This window comes from Ovis aries, chromosome 4 (assembly GCF_016772045.2).
Source record: "Ovis aries strain OAR_USU_Benz2616 breed Rambouillet chromosome 4, ARS-UI_Ramb_v3.0, whole genome shotgun sequence".
In the NCBI taxonomy this organism is placed as follows: Eukaryota; Metazoa; Chordata; class Mammalia; order Artiodactyla; family Bovidae; genus Ovis; species Ovis aries.
The window spans coordinates 36,945,057-36,969,951 of NC_056057.1; the positions used below are offsets into that span (position 1 = coordinate 36,945,057).

The 24,895-nt window shown below is 44.0% G+C and overlaps 2 protein-coding genes across 3 annotated transcripts in view; one reads left to right on the forward strand and one right to left on the reverse strand.

Annotated features, from left to right (window-relative positions):
- Positions 1-24,895, forward strand: part of SEMA3D (semaphorin 3D) — a 232,699-nt gene that overhangs the window by 133,306 nt on the left and 74,498 nt on the right. For both annotated transcript variants that reach the window (XM_015095240.4, XM_060414983.1), the window contains exons 5-7: positions 2,322-2,441; positions 7,509-7,602; positions 11,192-11,317. In XM_015095240.4, coding sequence (XP_014950726.2) covers positions 2,322-2,441; positions 7,509-7,602; positions 11,192-11,317 — 340 coding nt within the window. The remainder of the gene's footprint in view (positions 1-2,321; positions 2,442-7,508; positions 7,603-11,191; positions 11,318-24,895) is intronic.
- LOC132659731 (MLV-related proviral Env polyprotein-like) lies at positions 14,629-22,778 on the reverse strand. The gene is given in 3 exon segments (XM_060414984.1): positions 14,629-15,599; positions 15,602-17,687; positions 22,603-22,778. Coding segments are annotated over 2 exon segments (1,863 nt in total). The 5' UTR covers positions 16,890-17,687; positions 22,603-22,778; the 3' UTR covers positions 14,629-15,024.

Sequence of the window (24,895 nt, forward strand, 5' to 3'; positions counted from 1 at the left end):
ATCAAGTTAATTATTGCTCGTGCTTTTTAAGCAAAACTTAATGAAACTTGTGCACAAAAAGAAAACACAGAATCTTTGAGCCTTAAAAAATGTTATAAATTAAAAGAGAAAGACTTTTGTTTCACTTGAGGCACTAGTGTTTGGCTGAAATGACCACCCTAGGCAAACTTTGAAATAAGAGACTTTATCTTTTAGAATCTCTTCCCACATTTCTTTCCTTCAGGCAACCAATGTCTTTTCATTGCCTCCAGTTTTCTTAGAGAACTGCCTGCCATCAACTTCATCGACTATTGTGTCTGACTATTTGTGACCCCATGGACTGCAGCACACGAGGATTGCCTGTCCCTCACCATCTCCTGTTTTCCCAAGTCCCTCACCATCTCCTGTTTTCCCAAGTTCATGTTCGTTATATCTGTGGTACAATCCAACTATCTCATCCTCCATCTCCCTCTTCTCCTTCTGCCTTCAATCTTTCCCAGCATTAGGGTTTTTTCCAATGAATCAGAAAACTTTGGGCAGAACTGACTTTTGGGTAAACTGAGTCAGAAAATTCAGGATTGTCCCTACAGTGTTCTATTCCATGGCAGTCCAGTCTGAGAGAAGGGAGGAATTTCATAAACAAATCCTTGGTAATATCTCACCAAGTCAGGAACTAGCATAATGGGTTACTTTCCAGGGCTGGCTGCATCTTAATAAAGTACTCCCAGAAAAGTTAAAGGATGTGGAATGTTTTAGGTGTGATTAAGAGGTTTCTCTTTATCATCACTCAAATTATATCTCCTTTGTGTGTGATGTTTCACTCTGGGCCTTATTTGCCTTTTTAAACAGTGCTGTGTCTCACAGTCTCTAATCTCTTAGACTTTATAATTTATAATCTGGAAAGGCAGTTGTTTTATTTCTTTATACAAATATTTATTTCAAACTCTTGTAAAATTACTGTGTTAGTCGGCTTGAGCTACCATAACAAAATACCATAAACTAGGCTGCTTTAACAACAGCCATTTATTTCTGACAATTCTGGAGCCTGGGAAGTCCAAGATCAAAGTGCAGGCCGACTTCGTTTCTAGGGAAAATTCTCTTCTTGGCTCATAGGTGGCCGTCATCCGGTGGTTTCTGCACAGGACAGAGAGAGTAAGAGCAAGTGCCCTGGTCTTTTCTTATAAAGGCCTGAATCCTATCAGGAGGATTCTAACCTCCTGACCTCTTCTAAGGCTATTGCAATTGTTCAGTTGCCAAGTTGTGTCTGACTATTTGTGACCCCATGGACTGCAGCACACAAGGCTTGCCTGTCCCTCACCATCTCCTGGAGTTTTCCCAAGTTCATGTTCATTATATCTGTGGTACCATCCAACCATCTCATCCTCCATCTCCCTCTTCGGTTTCTGCCTTCAGTCTTTCCCAGCATTAGGGTTTTTTCCAATGAAGTGACTTAGCAAAGCAAAGCAAAAAATATTTATGGAAGAAACAGAAGTTCTTGGAATAAGCTGGACTTAAGCTAAATCTTAAAGGCTCAGTTGCTGCTGCTAAGTCGCTTCAGTCGTGTCCGACTCTGTGCGACCCCAGAGACAGCAGCCCACCAGGCTCCCCCGTCCCTCGGATTCTCTAGGCAAGAGCACTAGAGTGGGTTGCCATTTCCTTCTCCAATGCATGAAGGTGAAAAGTCGAAAGTGAAGTCCCTCAGTCGTGTCCGACTCTTAGCGACCTCATGGACTGCAGCCTACCAGGCTCCTCCATCCATGGGATTTTCCAGCCAAGAGTACTGGAGTGGGGTGCCATTGCCTTCTCCATAAAGGCTCTGTAACATTGAAAAAAATGGAAATAAAGTGGCAGGGCATTCTGGAAAATAAGAATGGAATAATATATAGGAAGACATCTGTGTTAAGTGTTATGTTTACTGTAGCTGATTCAGTTGAAACTGCACACAGTAAGATCTATATGGGACAGAAAATGAAGGAACATCAGAACATAATATTTGGTTTGGGTTTGGTTCTGTAGGTAATTCTTGAAAGTAAGTACGGATACCTCTTTCATACTCTGTATATATTCATTCTGTAGGTCCCACTGAGTCCTACTGTAGAAATGTGCATTCTAGTACTCTGGTTACTTCAAAGCCATAAAACTTCAAAGAAAGCTTCAAGTCATAGTTTCTAATTTGTTTTGTCTCCTTTGCTAAGTCAGGTGTTAAGCATTTCTCATAAATCTTATTTTTATTTTAGCACTTATTTTTGATGATTAATCTACTTGGAAAGTAGGTGGTATGAATGATACCTTGAAATACCTGAATTATATGCTAATGCTTTTATGTTTTTTATGCCCAATAGACAGAATGTGCAAATTTCATCAGAGTACTTCAACCCTATAACAAAACTCACGTTTATGTGTGCGGAACTGGAGCGTTTCATCCAATATGTGGATATATTGATCTTGGAATCTACAAGGAGGTAATATTGTGAAATAGCGTGAAAACAATTTACTATAATAGCTTATTACTTACTGCCTATGACATAAAATAAGTAGATTTAAATATAAAAATTGAATCATTTTCTGTATGAACTAAGAACTTATGTTTCCAACCACTTAATAGATTATCACCATTTTGATTATCTGCTTTATCCACCTAATAAAAACTTCTTCTATTAAAAGTTTTCTAGTGACATGATGAAAATTAATAGTGTAAAATGTTGAAAGTACTTGTTTTCTAGGCTCTATGTACAGCTTTATTTCCTCTTGAGCTTCCTATATAACTAGATCTATTTATGATGTTGCTGTTGGTAAAGATTTGTTTCCTGTAAGACCTTGTGACAGAATGGTATCTTCTAAATAACTTAATTTTTCCCATCCGACAAATTTGACCTGTTGCATATGTTTACAATAGCAGACACTAAATATAGATAATTTTAATGATTTTCTTAAAATTGTATAGTTAGTTGTTATCATACTTGTTATCATACTGGACTTATTTCTGCCAGACCAAATTTGCATAGTGGAAATGTAGGAAGTATTAATTAGAAGTAATGCATTCCATCTATCAATGAGCATTTCCATAAATGAGAAACATACATATTGCAATAGTTTAATCAACATTAATTTGTTAGAGTACTTTCTTTGTGTCATGGACTGTGCCAGGCATTTTACATGGATTGTTTCTGGAATTTCACAACACTCTTAATGAAGTTTGTATCTTTATAACTCCCATTCGCAAATTAGTGAAAATAGAATCTCAGTGGAATGAAATAACATGCATAAGATTACCCAGCTGATAAATGGCCTAGCAAGGAATTGAACCCAAGTAGTCTATCTCAGGAGAAGGAAATGGCAACCCACTCCAGTACTACTGCCTGGAAAATCCGATGGACAGAGGAGCCTGGTAGGCTACAATCCACTGGGTCGCAAAGAGTCAGACACAACTGAGCGACTTCACTTTCACTTTTCAAGGGAGGAAGAGGAGAAGGCAATGGTAACCCACTCCAGTACTCTTGCCTGGAAAATCCCATGATCAGAGGAGACTGGTAGGCTGCAGTCATGGGGTCGCGAATAGTCAGACACAACTGAGCGACTTCACTTTCACTTTTCACCTTCATGCATTGGAGAAGGAAATGGCAACCCACTCCGGTGTTCTTGCCTGGAGAATCCCAGGGACGGGGGAGCCTGGTGGGCTGCCGTCTATGGGATCGCACAGAGTCGGACACGACTGAAGTGACTTAGCAGCAGCAGCAGCAGTCTATCTCTAGAGCAAGCATGCCCATCTGAGCTTTAGAATCTGTACTCTAAAGCATTGCTTTGTATAGCTTGATGGGTTACACTGTCATCCTTATGTTTATGTATATACTTCTTGTTACTAACCACACATATTTTAAGGAAATTTGGATGTGTGTTTGAAAGTAAAGTCTGGGCTCATAGTACAGGTTTCTTTGCATTGATTTAACTGATTCAAGCAGAGATTAAACCCATAACTGTGGCTGGATAAATTTTTCTCTTTAACCAACTTGTCTAACCAGCCCAGACTCAATGGTTTGACAGTAAAGCAACCCTGATAGTTAAATCTCTGAACCACTAGGAGACTTGGCAACTTGAATCCATCATTCTTTGTTGCTGGTGTAATGTTCTCTTGCCTGGCTTTGATGAAGGGTAATATATAACAGTGGCTCATAGCATAGGGTGTAATTATATGAGATAGCCCCACAGCTTGAATGTATTTTGAGGCCTGGGGCTAAAGGCCAAACTCCCAACCTGCTGAGGGATGCAAATAATGTTCTTTAACTTCTAAAACTCACAAGTACTAAAAGGGAATTTAGAAGGAGCTAATTACTTAGCTTGAAACTGTCAAAAAGCCCTGGGGCTATCAAACTTAGAGGTTCTGTGAATGAGAAAGTTATGTGAACAGGGGTATTAAGCCTTGTGAGTTTTTCACTAGTCAGGAAGACAGGTAATTGTATGGCAACACTGCCTGAAGACTGTCCACTTATGAAATGAGTTATTAGTCCCAGGATTCACTGTCCAGCTCAGAGGGAAGGCATGACATTCTCAAATAGATAAGGTTGCTTCTAAGATGACTTAGAAGGGGGAACAGTAATACAGAGATGGAGGAGAGAAGGGTGTAGAGTCCCCCTTCTTGGGGGACACTCTTTTGTGTTGGGGGCAACGAGAAGAAAGAGGAAGCAGCTGAAATGAATCCCAGATTTCTATCTTTGGCAATGAGCTGGAGAATAGTGTTATTTATTGAGGTGAGACAAGTAACAAATTTGTGGGGAAAATGGTGAGTTAGTTTTATACATTCTGCTTTTGAGAAATGCTCTTTAGGTCATGCCAAGTGGGCAGTTGGATCTGAATTTCAGGACAGAAGTCAGGGCTGTTGACAACTACTGAGAATTTGAACATGGGGAGCCAGAGTTTGAATTATGGCCCCTGTCATTTACCAGCTCCATGGCCTTCTGCATATACTTTCTAAGCTTCTGTTTATTCAGCAGAAGGATGATGATAATAATAGTAACTCACAGAGTTATTTTAAGAATAAAATAAGAAAATGATTGCGTGGGCTTTGGCATATCACTTGCTCCATTCTGGTCACTTAATATTCAGCTGTATTAGGCAACAAGAACACAGAAAGGTAAAAAGGCAAGTATTTCCAAAGTATGTATATAAACTTTATTTAAAAATAATGTCTGCCATCTATCTGTCTACTCTGTAATACTGGGGGTGCCTGATAGGTTTTTAATAGTTAGCTTGGAAACATGTTCTTTCCTTTGGAATCTCCCTTTGCTACTGCAAACCTCATATTTAAATATTAATAGTATTCATAATTAATATCATATTAACAACTTTGCCTAGTTGTTGTGATGATGAAAATTTCCATTCTTATCTTCTTCTGTCTGTATTTCAACAGTATTTCTCTGTGTGTAGTTGGGACAGGTGCTTTTTGTGTAATGAATTAGGTGGGACCAATCTTATAAAATTAAAATTGTCTCAAAAGTTAAAATGTCATGTAATTCAGTTTATCTCAGGAAGTCCATTGTATCAGCCTTTATTTCTGACATCATTTTCCTGTTGGTGTCCTTGACTCTGGCTTAAGGAAACCTGCTTTCCTGCTCTCTCCTTTCTCCAGGAGATTATAAGGGAGACCTTGTCCTTAGCTTCCACAGATAACAATTTTATGGGCTTATCTTGAGAATTTTATGAAATATTACATTTTGACAACAGGAGTCTGTACAATTATAAGGATTTATCTAGGACTTTGCATCAACTATGACATTGTCCCAGATACTTTCTTGGGTTTTCTTTTTTAGCTTTTTACGATAATCTTCTGGCACACCAGAATTCAGTTTACTTTTTCCCTTTACAACATCCCATTATAGGCTTTAGAGTCAACAGTTCTGTTTGACCTGTGGAGAATAATGTGCCCTTAATGATATTTAAACATTCTTAAGGGCTGTGTTCTGTAGGTGTTTTTTCCTGACATATCTCTAGCCCCATCCACAGTTGGGAAACATTCCCTAAAAGTGTTCTCATTGGACTTTTTTCATGCCTAGGCGCCACTATCACAACTTATCATTAGCTGAACTGTTCTAACTAAACATACTTGAGCTTGATCATGTTACATGGTCATGGTGAGTCTATAAATTAATTTCAGCACATTTTTAAATCCATGAATTTGAAATCCTGAGGTTAGATTTGTTAAGAGCATGAACTTTGGAGACAGCCCCGAGTTCAAGCTCTTCCTCTGCCTCTTATTCATTATGTGATACTGAACAAGATCCTTCTCCCTTTTACTCTCAATATTCCTTTTGTAAAGCTGGAATTCATAAAGTAGCCACGTCTTTACATTTATGGTGAAAATGCAGTGAGATAATGTACATGAAATTCCTGCTCATGGTTAGTATGTATTAACATTAAATACAATTAAGGTATTAAAGCTTATTTTCTTAAAACTATTAAATAGCAATCATTATTCATGCTATTTAAATTAGTATTGCTATTTTTTAAATAAGGCAGTAGTTACTGTTAGTATTGTTTAAAAGAAAAAGACGTGAAATGTCACATCATACAAAAATAATAATCCAAATAATCAATTTTTTTTCTCTCCCTTTTGCTTCTTTGCTTACTTTCTAGATAAGTGGCACTGGATGATCCCTTTTAATTGCATGTGTGTTCTGATATAATTCTGTAGATATGCCTTCTAGAGAGAATGTCAGAAATGCTGAATTTTGCTAGTGCGTTTGTAGGCTGAATCATCAGTCTTTTTGCTGGATGGTAGTGTTGTTGTTGTTATGAAACACTCAAACTCATGGGGCCATATTCATTATACATTCATATTTTTCTTGGAAAGTTCAACCTAAGATTTTTTTTCCCCTGACTATTAAAAGTCTGGCAATGCCATTCTGTCTGTGGCCACTATTATAAAAATAAATGTTTCTGCCAAAATAACTGTGTGGCTTTAATGTGCATAGTGTTTTCATAATAGTGAAAATACTACATTGGAATTTTTTTTGCCCACATGTATCAGTAGCTCTGAAAATGAATTGCCTGCCTTACAACACTTTTATGTCACTAAAATTACAAAGTATCATAAGGCTTAAGTAATGTGGTATAGTTGCAGATGCTTAGGTAGATAGACCATCATAGTCCTGAAAGTATGATTATTAAATTTATTTCTTAGAGGAGGAAACTGGCTTATTAGACTCAATATTAGTTATTAGACTTAAGAAATAGGATTGCTTGATAGTGATCTTGATGATGATAGTGGTCCAGGCTCAATGAATTGATGAAGGCATTGAAAAATTCATTCATTATTATAATTACTACTTAGGGCAAATGGAGATCAAAACATGGGGAATTGAGTCTCGACAGAAATAATATGTGTGGAAGAGTTAAGAAGCACAGTTTGATGTGCATGCTATATGTTCAGTTTTTGTTGAATTAATGAGTTAGAATTTAGTTCTTATCTCCTACGTTCTTGATGATTCTGATATTTTTTTAAAAAATCACACTTGTGTTAATATTTCTCTTAACAGGAAGTTATTTTCAAACTAGACACACACAATTTGGAGTCTGGCAGACTGAAATGTCCCTTTGATCCTCAGCAGCCTTTTGCTTCAGTAATGACAGGTAAGAGCAGCAAAGGATACTTCTTGCTTTTAGGTGTTTTTCTAAAAAGATGTGTGTAGATTCAACCACACTGTCTTAGTGAGTTAAAGATTATTTTGGATTAATCATCCACTGACTGTTTGGTGGTAGTTTTTTAGTGTCACGTCTCTCTGTATTTAGCTCCTTACCCATAAAATGAGTCTCCATTAATCCTTAATGTCTGCACAGTTACATTTGAAATGAACTTCAGATTGAAAAGGCTGAAATGTATTTAATGCAAAAGACATTCATGTGTGCTATAATTTTACATATAGATAACTCAGATTTTCTTATATTTAGCTTATATATCCCTATTTGGTTCATTATGGCAGTTAAATTTAGCAGTTCCTTGAACATAATATATTATAAAATATATTGAATATTTGAGTGGGAGAAGTAATAATAAGATGTAAGTGGATAAATTAATAAGACAAATAAATCAAACTATAGAGCACAGACAATAGAATGTTATAACTCCTCAATTTCACCATAACCTGATTGTATTAATAGAAATGTGAAATTTTTGCTGGCACATTCAGTTTTCTCTTGCTTTGCATACATCATAAATTCTCTTATGGGGGGAACATCATGTTTAAAGAAGGTGGTACTGTGTGGTCTGAAGTCTTTTCTGAAGACTATCAGCATGACCTCTGACCTCTAAGTTTCGGCCATTATAAGGACTACTTTTGTCTTGGTTTTGTTCATGACTTTAGTCTTTTTATTTAGCTTGTCCATCAGGTGTTTGAATAGACTATCAAGAGTGACACACCATGACATTTTAATTTTCACTTTGTGAGAACCAGTGCTCTTCTTTGAAGTGAAAGTGTGTGTGTTTTGAAAATTATGTGACTAATGTTCAGTCATTATCCTCAGAAAGTGAGGTCGATGATTTGTGACTGATCTGCTAAATGGAGTTGACACACCTTTAACAATAGACTGTAGACATTGGTGACCCCTGAACCTCTAAGTAGTTTAAGTACAAAGAAGACGGTTTTAAAACCTGGATATAAAGGTCCAACTTTTATGTTGAAATATACTTTATTTTTTCCTGGCAAAATAAATGTTTGCAGTTTTATATTTCAAATTAATGGTGTATTTCCTTTATGTCTCTACTGATGATGATGTTTGGTTCTTCTATTTTTAAAAATTTTCCCCACAATTAAATATTGTCTTGCACTATATTTTTTAAGAGATGGAATCAGTACCATGTCTACATTTACTTTATATAACTGGGAACTTCCCTGGTGGTCCAGTGGTTACCACTCTGCCTTTCTATTGCAGAGGGCACAGGTTCAATTCCTGGTCAAAGAATAAGATCCCACATGTTGCACTGTGTGCCCCACCCCCCCAGAAAAAATAGTTGTAGTCTACATAACTGAGTTTATCTCTTTTATGTTTATGTGTGTGTGTATCTCCCCGCCCCCCCATCTTTGGAAACTGACGATTGTTATGAATAGTTAGATTGGTTGTCTCACATAGTTCACTAAAAGTCTTATTTCAGTGGATGTAATTGGAAGATTTTGAAAATATCTGAATCACTTATGCAAAGGCAGAATTTTAAAGATATGTTTCTGAGAGAATTGAGTTTTAGTGATTGTAGTTGTTCTTATATTGGCTTTAAAAAATCTAAATGCTCTGTAGAGATTTAGCTATTTTTTTAAAATTTTAGTCTGTTAAGTGTAAACCAAAGTAGTTGAATATAAAGATTTATTGAAACAGAAGCTTAGCTTCTAAAGGGACAACATGTTCTACTATGGGGACTGCATTCTTCCTGCCATACCCCATCCCCAACAACGTGCTAACTTGCATCAGGAACATGGACCACCATTCCCATTTCCCCTCTCTTGCCCTTGCAAACTTTTCTTTCCCCTTCTCCCACCTGTCTCCCTTCTGTCCTTTCTTCCACTCCTCTCCCTCATCTTAAACTCCTCTGCCCTCTCTTCCTCATTCTTTCCACTCTCCATCTCCTTCCCCATCTCTCTCTGCCTCTGGCACCCCTCCTTCTCTTCTCTTCTCTATCCCCTGTCTCTGGTAAGACATGGATATCCACTTTACACAAATAACAGGACAAAGAAGTTTGGTATATTTAACTTATATGCAGAGTACATCATGAAAAACGCTGGGCTGGAAGAAGCACAAGCTGGAATCAAGATTGCCAGGAGAAATATCAATAAGCTCAGATATGCAGATGACACCACCATTATTGCAGAAAGTGAGGAGGAACTAAAACGCCTCTTGATGAAAGTGAAAGAGGAGAGTGAAAAAGTTTGCTTAAAGCTCAACATTCAGAAAATGAAGATCATGGCATCTGGTCCCATCACTTCATGGGAAATAGATGGGGAAACAGTGGAAACTGTGTCAGATTTTATTTTGCGGGGCTCCAAAATCATTGCAGATGGTGACTGCAGCCATGAAATTAAAAGACGCTTACTCCTTGGAAGGAAAGCTATAACTAACCTAGATAGCATATTGAAAAGCAGAGATATTACTTTGCCAACAAAGGTCCATCTAGTCAAGGCTATGATTTTTCCAGTGGTCATGTATGGATGTGAGAGTTGGACTGTGGAGAAAGCTGAGTGCCGAAGAATTGATGCTTTTGAACTGTGGTGTTGGAGAAGACTCTTGAGAGTCCCTTGGACTGCAAGGAGATCCACCAGTCCATTCTAAAGGAGATCAGCCCTGGGATTTCTTTGGAAGGAATGATGCTAAAGCTGAAACTCCAGTACTTTGACCACCTCATGCAAAGAGTTGACTCATTGAAAAGACCCTGATGCTGGGAGGGATTGGGGGCAGGAGGAAAAGGGGACAACAGAGGATGAGATGGCTGGATGGCATCACCGACTCAATGGATGTGAGTTTGAGTGAACTCCAGGAATTGGTGACGGACAGAGAGGCCCAGCGTGCTGCGATTCATGGGGTCGCAAAGAGTCGGACATGACTGAGAGTCAGACACGACTGAGCGACTGATCTGAACTGAAGTGAATGGCCACATCTTTCCCTTTTCAGAAATTCCTTTTTATCAGAACTATTAGAAACATGATTAGCTACAAGGAATGCAACATGTTATAATTACAAAGTATGACTTCAGTGCTGAAAGCTCCCTTTCAGCAGAGGTTAGGCAAAGAAAAGTTGTGGTCACTGAGGCTATGTCGGTTAAGTAAATACTAATTACACAATCCATTCCTCATTATGGTGTTTACTTTTTAAATTTGTGTGTGTGTGTTGTTACAAAGAGCAACTCCTAATTATGACATATCTTTGAATTATTTGTGAGGAGAGGGAAAGAAGAGGAGCTCCTCCATAACAGAAGCTAAATGCATGTGTAATTATTAATTCAGGAGACTTTGGCCTTTTTTATATTTAAGTATTTGGAATCAGCTTACCAAAGTTTATTGAGTTATCTTTTCTTCAGCTGAGCAGATTTTTCAAAATCTGAAGGGGAAATTTATAAAACAATACATTCTGATGTAAGCAGTAAGCATCTTTGGTTTCATGTTGTGAAATTGGTCTGTTTCAGTAGTGTCTGCTGGTAAACTCTTAGAAGTCCTGTGTATTCTTTTCTCCCTTGCAGATGAGTACCTCTACTCTGGAACAGCTTCTGATTTCCTTGGCAAGGATACTGCATTCACGCGGTCCCTTGGGCCTACTCATGACCATTACATCAGAACTGACATTTCAGAACACTACTGGCTCAATGGTTAGTGATTTTTGCACTTTTGATTTTTTTGCCTTTGCTTTTGAGTAGATAAGAAACTCTGGATTGTTCGTTCAGATTTGTTTTGGAAGTTATGTAGCTCAATATATAAAATACATTTGAAAGAGTTCATCACTGTGTTAGACAGATCTCTAGGACTTATTGCGTATATAATAATAATAATAGCTGACATTTATTGTGCTGTGGTCCTTGACATTATTCCATGCTCTACTTGATTTTTAAAAATATTCACAATGTTTTAATGTGAGGGATGTGTTATTATTGTTATGTGCTTTTTAAAGATAAATAAACTGAGGTAGAGAGAAGTTGAGTAATTTGGTCAAGGTCTTAGAACTTGCCAGTTGCTGAGCTGGAGTTCAAGTTGGCAGTCTTTCTCCTATAGCCTATTTTTTAATGACTAAGCCAAATACTAATACTGTCTATGAACATAATAGAAAGGGGTTAGATTGTAATGCTAACTTCTTTTGCTGAAAAAAATAGTTTTTATTTTGGTTAAAATATGTCTCTCCAAAATTTTAAGCATATTGATATTAGTTTGATTATTTTTGTGTTTAAGGTCATACAGCATTTAGAGTTTCTAACAACAAAAAAGACCTCCTGAATGAATTTATTTAATGGAAGGAATGGTGAAAGCCTTTTTTTTTCTTTTTCCTTTTGCCCTGCTGCCTTCCAACAGGTCAGGTTTTTATCATGATTTTCTACAGTTTTCCAGTTAACATAGGAACTTACTTCACCATATGGCAGAATAACTTAACACTGCTATTTAAGCAGGCACACAGCATTTCCCATTCCCACTAAAACCCATAAATATTAGGTTTTAGTGGAGGAGGCCTGGATAGAGATTTCCTTGGGGCTATCTATGTATCTCTCAGTATCATTCAAGCAGTGACAACATAAACAAAAGGGAAAAACACTTTTAAAACATTTCTTTAGTCAAAACCTCCAGATCCATTTGTTTACACAACAGTGTGATCCATTGACCAAGAGAGAACCCTATTAATAGAGTAAACAAACTTAGAATATCCCCAACTAAGTGATTACTGTTAACTTCTTAACACTTGTGCAAGGCAGGACCATATCCTTGAATATTGTGAGGTTTTTGTGGCAATAACTTGGTTTGAGAATGACTCCATAGATTTTACCAGCAGAAAAGCTTAGTTATCTGTTCAGGTAACAAAATAGTATGGCTTTAAAGTCAAGTATAAATTGTATTTCCCAGTCTTGGGATGGCAAATGTCATCATATTGCCACTCATTTAAGAGATTATTCTATTTTTTCCTTACCGGTGGAATGTTCAGAAGAAATCAGCAGTATTGCTAAGACAATAAATGTGAGAAATATGTATTCAGCTTTTATTTGTCTAGCATGCTGTTCTTAGTGCTATGAGAAGAGATTTACAAAGTAGGAAACGTGTTGGTTTAACTTGTTACTGATGAGCAGCTTTTAGGTCCTATGATATACTGAATGCTGTTCTGCCCATTGGGCCTGCAGGGATTATAGGGGAGGGTCGCCGACCTCCTGGATGATGAATGCCCAGAACATCAGAAGAGATGGTTGATGGGACTGAAAAGCTGTGAATGTTTCCTGAAACTATTTTGAAGTTATCTATTATTTAATTTTTTATTTCAGTTTTTTATTTTATTGAAGTATAATTGATTTACAATGTTGTATTAATTTATGCTATATAGCAAAGTGAATCAGATATATTCAATATAGCTATTGAATATAGCTCTCTGTGCTATACAGTTGGAATTTGTTGTTTATCCATCCTGTATATACTGGTTTGCATCTCCTAATCCCAGACTCCCAGTCCTTTCATCTCCCACCCCTCTTGCCCTTGGCAACCTGTTCTCTATGTCTGTGAATCTGTTTCTTTTTCACAGATTTGTTCATTTGTGTAGTATTTTAGGTTCCACATTTTGCTTCATATAATAATCTGTAGTTCCATCCATAATGCTGCAAATGACATTATTTCATTTTTTTTAATGGCTGAGTATTATCCCATTGTGTATAAATATACCACATCTTCTTTACCTTCTTTATCCATTCATCTGTTGACGGGTTTAATTCTTTTGTTGTGTGTCTTTTTTTTAAGGTATAATTGATAAATAACATTTCACCAGTTTCAGGTGTACAACATAATAGTTGATACTTGTGTATATTGTGAAATGATCACCATAATAAGTCTAGCTAACTTCTGTCAATACCTATAGAGAATTTTCCTTCTTGTGATGAAAACTTAAGGTTTACTCTTAGCAACTTTCAAATATTCAACAAACTGTTATTAATTATAGTCATCATGATGTACATTGCATCTCCAAAAGTTACTTATTTTATAACTGGAAAGTTGTATCTTTTGGACTCCTTTTACTAATTCCCTAATCTTAACCAGAGAATCATATCTTTGTTTTTTATAGAGATAAGTGATAATAATAGGAAGGGAAGTAAGGAGGAGGACAAAGAGAGAAGGGCCATTACACCAAAGATAGTAAAATCAGGTTCAATTCAGTTCATTCGCTCAGTCATGTCCGACTCTTTGTAACCCCACGAATTGCAGCACGCCAGGCCTCCCTGTCCATCATCAACTACAGAACAAAAGTGGTGGCAGTGGAGGTGGATGTGGGACTATACAGCAACAAATAATTAAAATAGAAGATATTGTTTGGGAATAGAGAAAACCAAGGATATGAGCAAGAATGCAAGGATATGAGCAAGAGAAGATTTGGGGTACTAAGAAAACTTTGCAATTATGGAAGTCAGTGGAAAGGAAGTAATTGGAGGGAGAAAGTAGAAGTCTCACTGAATTGAATGCAGGAAACTGATGAAGAATTAGAATTATCATTTATACTTGTAGAATGTTTAAGGCAGATTCCTTTGTCCTTGTTGTTCAGTTGCTCGGCTGGGACAGATTCTTTGTGACCCCATGCACCGTGACACGCCAGGCTTCCCTCTCCTTCACCATCTCCCTGAGCTTGCCCAAACTAGTCCATTGAGTCAGTGTTGCCATCTAACCATCTCATCCTCCGTTGTCCCCTTCTCTCCTGCCTTCGATCTTTCCCAGCATCAAGGTCTTTTCAAATGAGTCAGTTTTTCGTATCACCTGGCCTAAATATTGGAGTTTCAGCTTCAGCATCAGCCCTTCCAATGAATATTCAGGGTCATTTCCTTTAGAAGTGACTGGTTTGATCTCCTTGCTGTCCAAGGGACCCTCAAGAGTCTTCTCCAGCACTGCAATTAGAAAGCATCAGTTCTTTGTGTAAGAAATGCCATGGGAAGAAAGAGCCACCTCTATGGACCGTTGGTGAAGGCCTTTATTGGGCGGTCGCTCTCGGGCAGAACTCCCGGGGGCAGGTGAGCAAGGAGACAAAGGGAGTCTGCAAGGTAGGAGAGGTGAGGAAAGGTTTTATAGCTAGGGCCGGGTTCCCATATAAGGAAGAAAGCGCGGGTTTCAGCGGTGTCTAAGGGCTCCGTGTCAGCTTCCTGATTGGATGGCTTGGTTCTCGGCCCGCCTCCTGGGCTTGTCTGCGGCTCTCTGCCAGGGCATGTCTCGACATGTCCGACCTTGCCCTTACCTTTCATCCCGGCCTTTTTGATATAGGACAAGGGGCGCCGATTCTCTCTGGCTACTTCCTGCTGAACGGGGGCAACGAGGGGTAGGGTATGGCCGGGATGACAGGGGGCGTCCGCCGTTAATCTTGCGACGGAGTGCTTGTTGGGAGCCCTTGGTACTGCTGTCGCAGCACCATCAGCTGGACCGTGTTGAGCCGTTGTTTGATGAAGGCCAAAAGCTTATTTAGGATACAGGGCCCGAAAGTCAGGAGCAGCAGGAGAATGATGATCGGTCCCATCAGGGAGGATAGCAAAGTTGTCAGCCAAGGGGCTCTCTGGAACCAGGACTCGAACCAGCCCTGCTGAGCTTCCCTCTCTCTCCTCCTGCGCTCCAATCCCTCTCTTACTTTAGCCATGGACTCTCGAACCACCGCAGTATGGTCAGCGTAGAAACAGCATTCTTCCCTGAGGGCTGCACAGAGGCCCCCCTGCTGCAAAAAGACCAGGTCTCGTCCCCTGCGGTTTTGTAATACCGCTTCAGAAAGGGAAGTCAGGGACTTTTCTAGGGCCATCATGGACTTTTCTATGCGGGCGATGTCTTCGTCAATTGCGGCCCTCAGGGTGATGAAGCCCTGATGTTGTGTGGTCAGGGAAGCAATGCCCGTGCCCGTTCCAGCTGCCCCCAGGGCGAACAGCATTGCCAAAGTAATAGCTGTAAGGGCTCCCTCTTATGTCTAGGAGCTGGGGTGTCTCGGTCCCAAAAGTTGTAGAGGACCTCTTCTGGATGGTATGTAATCTTGGGCACTACCGCTACCATGACACAGAATTCCCTGCTCTGGTTGAAGACAGCCAAGTGGAGGCAGGGCGTTAGTCCAGTCTGTGAGCATACCCACCACCCCCCGGTTTCGGGTATGACATAGGTCTTATTGGTGAAGTTGGTATCATCACCAGTCTGGGCGCATAAGGTTTGTTTATCTGTAGGAACCGTGCCTAAGCAGGTTCCCGAACCCCATACTTCTTTCATGGTAAGGCCCACCTTGCGGTCTTTCCAAGAGCACTGCGGTGGGTAGGAGAGAATGGATAAGTTGTAGGTAGCATTTAAGCCCACGGCCTCGTAGTAAGGTGGATGTAGGGTGTAGCAAAGCCAGCAGGATTGGGTCACGTTAGGATTGGAGCGGTTGAGGGCCTTGTAAGTTTCTTTGACCAAGGCCCACAGGGGTTCCTGGGTCTCTGATGGGTCAGTCCGGGTCAGCTGAAGGGAGGGTGTATGGGTAGATGAGGTCACAACACCCGTGGCGTTTGTCCCCTGTGGTGAGGGGCTGGGAGGTGCAATGACCTGGTTGGGCCCCACAGCATGTGTCTGAACAGGTTCTATTGTCTGACTAACAACCAGAATTCCCCCTGGCTTTGCTTCAAACCACTCAGCATAGAGTTGGAAGCCCCATGATAGCCCGGATACCCAAGACCTCTCCAGTTTGGCCACTTTCTGGTTGAACATTACTTTCACCTGAGCAATTGGGCTCCAATGCGGCCCCCAATGCCGCCCGGTATAATCTCCGAGCAGACTTTGGTAACCTTGGTCCCAGGGCCCGCGATAGGGCTGGACAAATGAGAAATTGACTAGGTCCCGGTTCCCGACCTCCCATTTCCATCTCCCATCGTTGGAGGTCACACAGCTCCAGGACCAACAGAAATAATGTTGCAGCCCCCCACAAGTTTCCCACTTATGTGTCTTTAGGTGTCCAGGACATGCCCAGAATCCAAAGTTTCTGGTCTGGGCTGCTGTCCAAGTAGTCTTTATAAGGTCTTTGAGGTTGAAGTACAGATCTGGCCACCACGTATTAGGGGGGTGGATTCCGGTGGTCAAATTGAGTACCTCGCGAGTCAGTCCATTCCGGAGTGTCCAAGTGATCTGAAAGGACTGGTGGGGGTTTTGACTGGTGTGTCCCCCTCTTTCCAGGACCCCCAGTACCCCCAGAGCAACCCAGAATAGAGAGCCCTGCATTGTTCCTAGGCTGGGGTGAAAGGGGTGAGGCGGACAACCAGCCTCAGGGGTCCCATAAGTATGGAGCTGGTAAGGGTGTCCCAAGGGAATAGCACCCCTGGAGTAGGACAGAGCTGCAATCGTCAGTTATTCGGGAATCGACGACAGAGGGGTTCGGGTGATGGTCAGTTTGGTTGGCCCTGTGAGGATGGAGCGGTAGGAGTGATCGGGAGAAGGGGTCAGGGCCGGGGCCACCCCTGTCTCTGGGAGACCCGGGGGAGCTCGTTTGAGTCGGGCCAGGTGATACCAGGGCTCGTGTCCCAGGAGTTTGGCTGCCGTAGGGGTGGTGAGGATGACAGTGTGGGGCCCCGTCCAGCGGGGCTGTAGTGGGCGGGGACTCAGGGTTTTTAGCAGTACCTGATCTCCTGGGGCCAGAGGCGAGGTGGGCCCCACGTCGTCTGTCGGTTGCGGCAGGACCCGGTCTGCATGTTCCCTCAGCAAGAATCGTAGGAGGGAGAAGAGGGGGAGGTACCCTGCGAGTGGGGGAGCCTCTCCCTCAGGGAGATGAGCCAGGAGATAGGGCCTGCCGTAGAGCAGTTCAAAAGGGGTCAAACCTGTCTTGGAGTGTGGTGTGATGCGAATGCGAGTGAGCGCCAGAGGAAGGAGGTCGACCCAGGACAGCCGCAGTTCTGAGGCAAGCTTGGTCAGATGTGTCTTGATGATGCCATTCACCCGCTCTACCTTGCCTGACGATTGGGGCCGGTAGAGGATGTGGAGATGCCAGTCAATACCCAGGGCCGCAGCCACCTGCTGAGAGATCTGCGAGATAAATGCAGGCCCATTGTCAGACTGGAGAGAGTTTGGCAGCCCAAATCTGGGAATGAGATGGGCCGTCAAGACCTCTGCCACTGCTGCTGCCATCTCCCGGGCTGTGGGGAAGGCCTCGACCCATCCTGAAAAGGTGTCCACCAAGACCAGCAGATAGCGGTAGGTTCGATGTCTGGGCATGTGGGTGAAGTCTATCTGCCAATCCTGCCCGGGCATATGTCCCCTCAACTGGTGAGTCCCCTGTGGGGGTCAGAGTCCTCCCTGGGAAGAGGTAGAGGCACATGTCAGGCAGGAGCAATGGACAGCATGTATGGTCTGTCTGAGATGTAGGGGGGAAAAGACAGGGCTGAGAAAGGAAAAGAGAGCCCTTGGTCCGATGTGGAGGGGTATTGTGGATTTGGGATATTATGGCCTTAGCCTGGCGCTCAGGGAGCACCGGTTTATTATGGAGTAATATCCATCCCGACGGGTGCCTCTGAGCCCCTTCTTGCGCCAGCAAGGCTTTGGCTTCCTCGCTGGAATAATCTGGGTTGAGGGTGGATCTCAAAGGCAGCAGAGGCTCAGGGGCTTGTTGTAAGGTAATTTGTTGAGCCACTTGATCTGCCATATTATTACCCAGAGCGACAGTGTCATGGGTATTTTGGTGTCCCTTGCAGTGTATGATAGCGACCTCTTTGGGCAGGGATTGGGCATCCAACAGTCGAGTAATGTGGGGGGCATTACAGATGGGGGATCCTTTAGTGGTCAGGAAGCCCCGTTCTTTCCAGATTGCCGCGTGAGAATGGGCAATCAAGAAGGCATACTTGGAGTCTGTGTAAATATTGGCCTTCTTTCCTTCTGCCAGGTGTAAGGCTCTAGTTAGGGCTGTTAGTTCAGCCTTCTGAGAAGTCGTCCCGGGTGGCAAGGGCTGAGCCTCCAGGAATTCCCGGGTGGTTACCACAGCATAGGCCGCCCTTCGGTTTCTATTGGGATCTTGCTTTGAGCTCCCATCGACAAACAAAGTTAGCTCCGGATTTGGTAGAGGTTTGGAAAACAGGTTGTGGGGTGGTTGCATGAGGGACTCAAGGACCTCCGAGCATGAGTGGGTTGGGGGTTCTGAGGAGAGAGAGAGTGAGGGTAGTGAGGAAAGCGGGTTTAATTGTGGGGAGCGGCCCACGGAAACCTGAGGATTGTCCAGAAATATCAGGTGAAATTGTTGGAGCCTGGACTCGCTGAGTTCAGAAAGAAATCTAGAGGCTAAAAGGTCACCGAGACGGTGAGGTGAGAAGATGGTCAGGGGTTGGCCATGAATCAGCTTTTTAGCATCGGCGTACAACGTTGTCGCCGCCGCTAGTGCCCGCAGGCAGGGGAACCATCCTCTGGCTGTGGGGTCAAGTTGTTTGGATATGTAAGCAATAGGCAGCAATTCGGGGCCAATCGGTTGCACCAAGGCTCCAAAGGCTATCCCTCCCTTTTCATCAGTGTATAGATGGTGCGGATAGTTGGGATTTGGGAGAAAGAGAGGGGGTGCAGCCAATAGGGTTGAGCGTAAGGCGTGGAAGGCCTGAGTCACTTCGGTGGGGGGAAGACAGCGGCCCTGTGGGAGTCTCTTTAGCTGCCGCATATAGAGGTTTAGCCAGGGTAGCTAATTTGGGACCCAGTGTCGGAAGAATCCTGTCAGGCCTAAGAAGGACAATATCTGGTCTCCGTCGGTTGTGGGGCAGATGGACCTGAGGAGGCTACACCGGTCTGCTGTCAAGGCTTTAGTGGTCGGAGTGATTTGGAGGCCCAGATAGACGACAGAAGTCTGAGTCAGTTGGGCTTTGGATTGTGAGGCTCTGTAACCCTGGGAACCAAGGAAATTGAGGAGAGTTGTAGTATGTTGTCGGGAGGTCTCCTCTGAGGGGCTGCAAAGGAGCAAGTCGTCTACGTATTGGAGGAGGGTGCTAGGGCGAAGCGGGCATCTGGCCAAGTCCCGGGATAGAGCCTGCCCGAAGTAGTGGGGACTGTCTCTGAACCCCTGAGGGAGTACGGTCCATGTGAGTTGTGTGGTCAGCTGGGTGTCAGGGTCAGTCCAGGTGAAAGCAAAAAAGAATTGGCAGTCGGGGTGGAGTGGGATGGTAAAAAAGGCGTCCTTGAGGTCAATAACGGTGAAATGAGAAGTCTGAGGAGGTATGGAAGAAAGGAGGATGTAGGGATTAGGGACAAGTGGATGGGCAGGGATTACCACCGCGTTGATCAGGTGGAGATCCTGCACTAGCCGGTAGCCTCCTGAAGCCTTCCGAACAGGGAGGATAGGCGTGTTACAAGGGGAGGTCGTGGGGATCAGGAGACCCTGTCCCATGAGACAGTCGATGATGGGCTTTAGCCCTCTGAGGTTGCGAGTGGATAAAGGAAACTGGGACCGGGCTGGGAAACAGGTGGGGTCCCTTAGCTGGATGAGGACTGGAGGGTGGTGCCGAGCCACCACCGGTACTCGGGTGTCCCAGACCTCAGGATTAACAGAAGGGGTTGGAGGGTCAACAAGTAGCATTAGGAAGGCCCCTGACGTGGGAGCCGATGCTGGAGCTAGCTGAAGAGTGGCCTTCAGTTTAGCCAGTATATCTCTTCCCAAGAGAGGAGTAGGGCAGGAGGGGATAACCAGAAAGGAGTGGGTAAATAGACAGGATAGTGGCTGGGTTTGGAGCGGACACGAGGGTTGGCCATCAATGCCCATAACCGAAACCTGGGAAGGACGTAAAGTGCCTCCGAAAGAGGGAAGGACCGAATAGGTAGCCCCTGTATCAACCAGAAAATTGATGGACTTACCCGCTACCTGGAGTGTTACCCTGGGCTCAGCTTGGGTTATTGGGGTCCCCGAGTCTGGGCGGCATCAGTCATCGTTGAAGCTCAGCAGCTCCAAAGCCGGAGGAGGGCAAGAGGTCTCCCTGGGGTGCTCTGGTCCCCGGCCCCTAGAGGTCGAGGCCCAAGAGGCCTGGGGACAGTCACTAGCCCAGTGTCCTCGTTGTTTGCACAACGGGCACGGCTTGGAAGGAGGTTGCGGATTGGGGCACATCCTGGCCCAGTGCCCTTCTTGGCCGCACTTGAAGCAGGCCCCCGGAGGGGGGTTTTGGGACCCCGAGCCCGCTGCCGGCCGCAGGGCCGCTACCAAGGCCTGGGTTTGCTGGTTTAGGAGGCTTGCCTGAAATTCAGCCTTTTGCTTGAGCCTTGCCTTTCAGCTGGCCTCAGCAGTTTCCTCACGGGCATTGTAGACCCTAAAAGCCATCTTTACCAGGTCTCGAATAGGGGTCTGAGGGCCGTCCTCAGCCTTGGCCAACTTTTTTCGGATATCGGGGGCAGACTGGGAGATAAAACGATTGGCCAAGGTGGCCGCCCCGGTGGGGGACTCAGGTGACAGCCTGGTGTATTGGACGAGGGCCTCGGTCAGCCGATTAAGGAACATGGCTGGGTTTTCGTCGGGCCCCTGGGTCACCTCATCTAGTTTGAGGAGGTTTACAACCTTATGAGAGGACGTTTCCATCCCATAGAGGATACACTCTATCATATAGAGTACTTGCAGCTGGCCATCACCCCCTTCCTGGTAGTTCCAATCAGGGTCAGTGTCAGGAACCGCCTGAGCCCCCGGGGGGCGCTCGGGGGAGGGGTTGGCATAGTGCCTCTGGTTGGCCTGAGCCTTGGCTGCCATCCAGATGGCCTGCCTCTCTTCGGGGGTGGTGGTAGACCCCAGGATGACATATATGTCCTGCCATGTCAAGGCGTAGGCGCGGGTCAGACCAGTTAACTGCTTAATGTACTGAGTGGGGTTGGAGGAGAAGGAACCCAGTTTGGCCTCAATCTGTGCTGTCTTGGAGGGAGAAGGGGACATGGACTTGAGCTAGACCCTCAGCTCCAGCTACTTGTCGAAGAGGGAGTAGCGGGGCTGGGGGAGGGAGAAGGGAGGCTCCCGGAGGGTTGCTGTGGGAGCGAGTGTGGGAGCTAACCAGAGAAGGGGAGGGAGTGCCGGGGGAAGAGGAGGATACAAGATAGGGCTAAGGGCCGGAGGATCTGGGGCCAGTGGTGGAGTCTCGGGGGCGGGAGCGGAGGTAGGAGAGTCCGGAGTGGAGGGAGAGGGGGCAGGAACCGGAGTGGAAGGGGTAGGGGCCGTGGGAGAGGTATAGGGAGGAGGGGCCACCAGATCTTCCGGGGGAACAGAGAAGGCCGAGGACTCAGAGATGGGAGGAGCTGGTTTGGCCCGGGAGGGTGGAGTCGGGGGAGCCATGGTGAGTAGGATTTGGCTGGGAGCGCATGTGGTGCACAGGGTGGGGCGGGAGCGCAACACCCAAAAGGCCTGAACATAGGGGACCTCAGACCATTTTCCCGTTCTCCGGCAGTAATTATCCAAATCACGGAGGACGTCAAAGTCAAATGTCCCTGTGGCTGGCCACTGTGAGCCATTATCTAGGGGATACTGAGGCCAGGCTTGTGAACACAGAAAAGTGAGCTGCTTGGAGCAGATATCTCCCTTTAGTTTTAGGGTCCGCAGGTTAGCCAGCAGGCACTCTAAGGGGGTGGAATATTGGGGATCGGGTTTGGAGGCCATCGATCCCATGGCGACCACCAAACGGAGACTAACCCTCGCTGCCCGAACGTCTTCGGGTGCCAAGGGAAGCCGGGGATCCACACAGCCGTTCGGAACATCTTCCTCCCGTACTGAGGGACGGAGGAAGGCCGAAGCCGGAGGGTCCGTACAGCCGTTCGGGACGTCTCCCTCCCGAGCTGGGGACCGAGGAAGGCCGAAGCCGGAGGCCGAAGCTGGAGGTCTACACAGCCGTTCAGGACGTCTCCCTCACGAGCTAGTGACCGGGAGGACCCAGTACGTGGCCACTGGTTACAAGGTCCTAGGAAGTGGTCGCCAGGGAGGGCGGGCTCCAAAGCCGAAGGGACTTACCCCGTATCCTGCTGTCCGGGGGGTTGGTCAGCCGCCTGGGTCCGGGGGGCTACCGCGGCGGTGGAGCTCGAGGGGGCCTCAACGGCGAGTGCCGGAAGCCCTCACCTCAAGCCCCACGTTGGGCGCCAGATGTAAGAAATGCTGCAGGAAGAAAGAGCCACCTCTATGGACCGTTGGTGAAGGCCTTTATTGGGCGGTCGCTCTCGGGCAGAACTCCCGGGGGCAGGTGAGCAAGGAGACAAAGGGAGTCTGCGAGGTAGGAGAGGTGAGGAAAGGTTTTATAGCTAGGGCCGGGTTCCCATATAAGGAAGAAAGCGCGGGTTTCAGCAGTGTCTAAGGGCTCCGTGTCAGCTTCCTGATTGGATGGCTTGGTTGTCGGCCCGCCTCCTGGGCTTGTCTGCGGCTCTCTGCCAGGGCATGTCCGGACATGTCCGACCTTGCCCTTACCTTTCACTTTGGTGCTTAGCCTTTTTATGGTCCAACTTGCACAACTGTACGTGACTTCTAGAAAAACAATAGCTTTGACCACATGGACCTTTGTTGGCAAAGTAATGTCTGTGCTTTTTCATATGCTGTCTAGGTTTGTCACAGCTTTTCTTCCAAGGAGCAATCATCTTTTAATTTCAAGCATCTTTTAATTTTCATAATAAGAGGGATGGTATAACCTGGTCTGCCTTGGACATTTTCAGTTTACCTTTGCTGTTCTTTAACTCTGAGGTGTCCAAATTTAGACATAAATTACAGCTCTGTTTCTGTGTAACTTTATTACCTAAGTTTAAATAATCACCATCATTTCTTTGTGACTTTAGTCAAACTTTTCTGAGCATTTAAATTTTTTGTCTAAAAATTTGGCATAAATTCTCTGGGGAATTCTCTGGCAGCTCAGTGCTTTCACTGCTGAGGGCCCAAATTCAATCCCTGGCCAGGAAACTAAGATCTCACATGCTGCGTAGTGCAGCCAAAATAAATCAATAACACATTTAAAAAATAAAAATAACAATTTGGCATAATAATAGTATCTGTTCTCAGGGTGTTACAAGACTTAAATTGTATAGGGAAGTCTGATGAAAGACAATTGTAAAAGCAATTCAGTGTCAATATTGTCATCACCCTCATTGTCATTATTCCTGAAGGTGAGAGAGGCAGCAGGTGGGACTAAAGACCTGGGTGCTCTGATTCTCTGACATCTGTTTAATACTTAGCATTTTTAGATAGTAATCATCTGTTCTTCCTCTGTCTCTGTAATTCTGTGATCTTATCTATTCTAATAGCTTTAAATGTTTTCTCTGTTTTAGTGTTTTCTCAAACTTTATTTTCAACCTTTTCCTGTAACTGTGCTGTGCTGAATTGCTTATTCATGTCCCACTCTTTTTGACCCCATGGACTGTAGCCCGCCAGGCTCCTCTCTGTTCAGGGGGATTCTCCAGGCAAGAACACTGGAGTGGATTGTCATGCCCTCCTCCAGGGGATCTTCCCACCCAGGGATTTAATGCAGGTTTCCTGCATTGCAGGCGGATGCTTTACCATCTGAGCTACCAGTGAAAGTGAAAGTGAAGTCACTCAGTTGTATCCGACTCTTTGCAACCCATGGACTGTAGCCCACCAAGCTCCTCTGTCCATGGGATTCTCCAGGCAAGAATACTGGAGTGGGGTACCATTTCCTTCTCCAGAAGATTTTCCAACCCAGGAACCAAACTGGGGTCTCCTGCATGACAGGCGGATTCTTTACCAGCTGAACTACCAGGGAAGCCCCTTCTTTTAACTAAGTTCTCTTAAAAATATTTATTTGAATGTCTTACATTTTCATCTCAGTTTAAACAAAAGGAACTAGTTGCTAAATATGGGAATAAGATACCTAAGCCTTGGCCTTGATTGTGCCATTAAAATCATTTGAGATTTATACAAGTTGTTTAGTGACCTTTTGCTTGAGTTTCTTTGAATAGTAAATAGATGCAGAAAACAATAATAGGATTTAAAATCTAAAAGCCTGGGAATCTAGTTCAAAATTTTCTTGTTTTCACTTTCTAAACTGCCCTCACCTATTTCCTGATTTTAATCTATCTTAACATTCTTAATTTCATCCACCACGTAACCTTGAAGTTATCTTTAATTTCTTCCTCTCCTTTATCTCCCTTTATCTAATCTATCACTAAGAGCCTTTACTTCCTTCAAAATATTGGTTGACCTTGTTTTTTCCATGGCCTCCATCTTTCTTTAGGTCTCCATCACCTTGTCTCTGTTTTATTGCCACTATTTTGTTTGTTAACCCATTTCCCTATATCTGGTCTCTTAT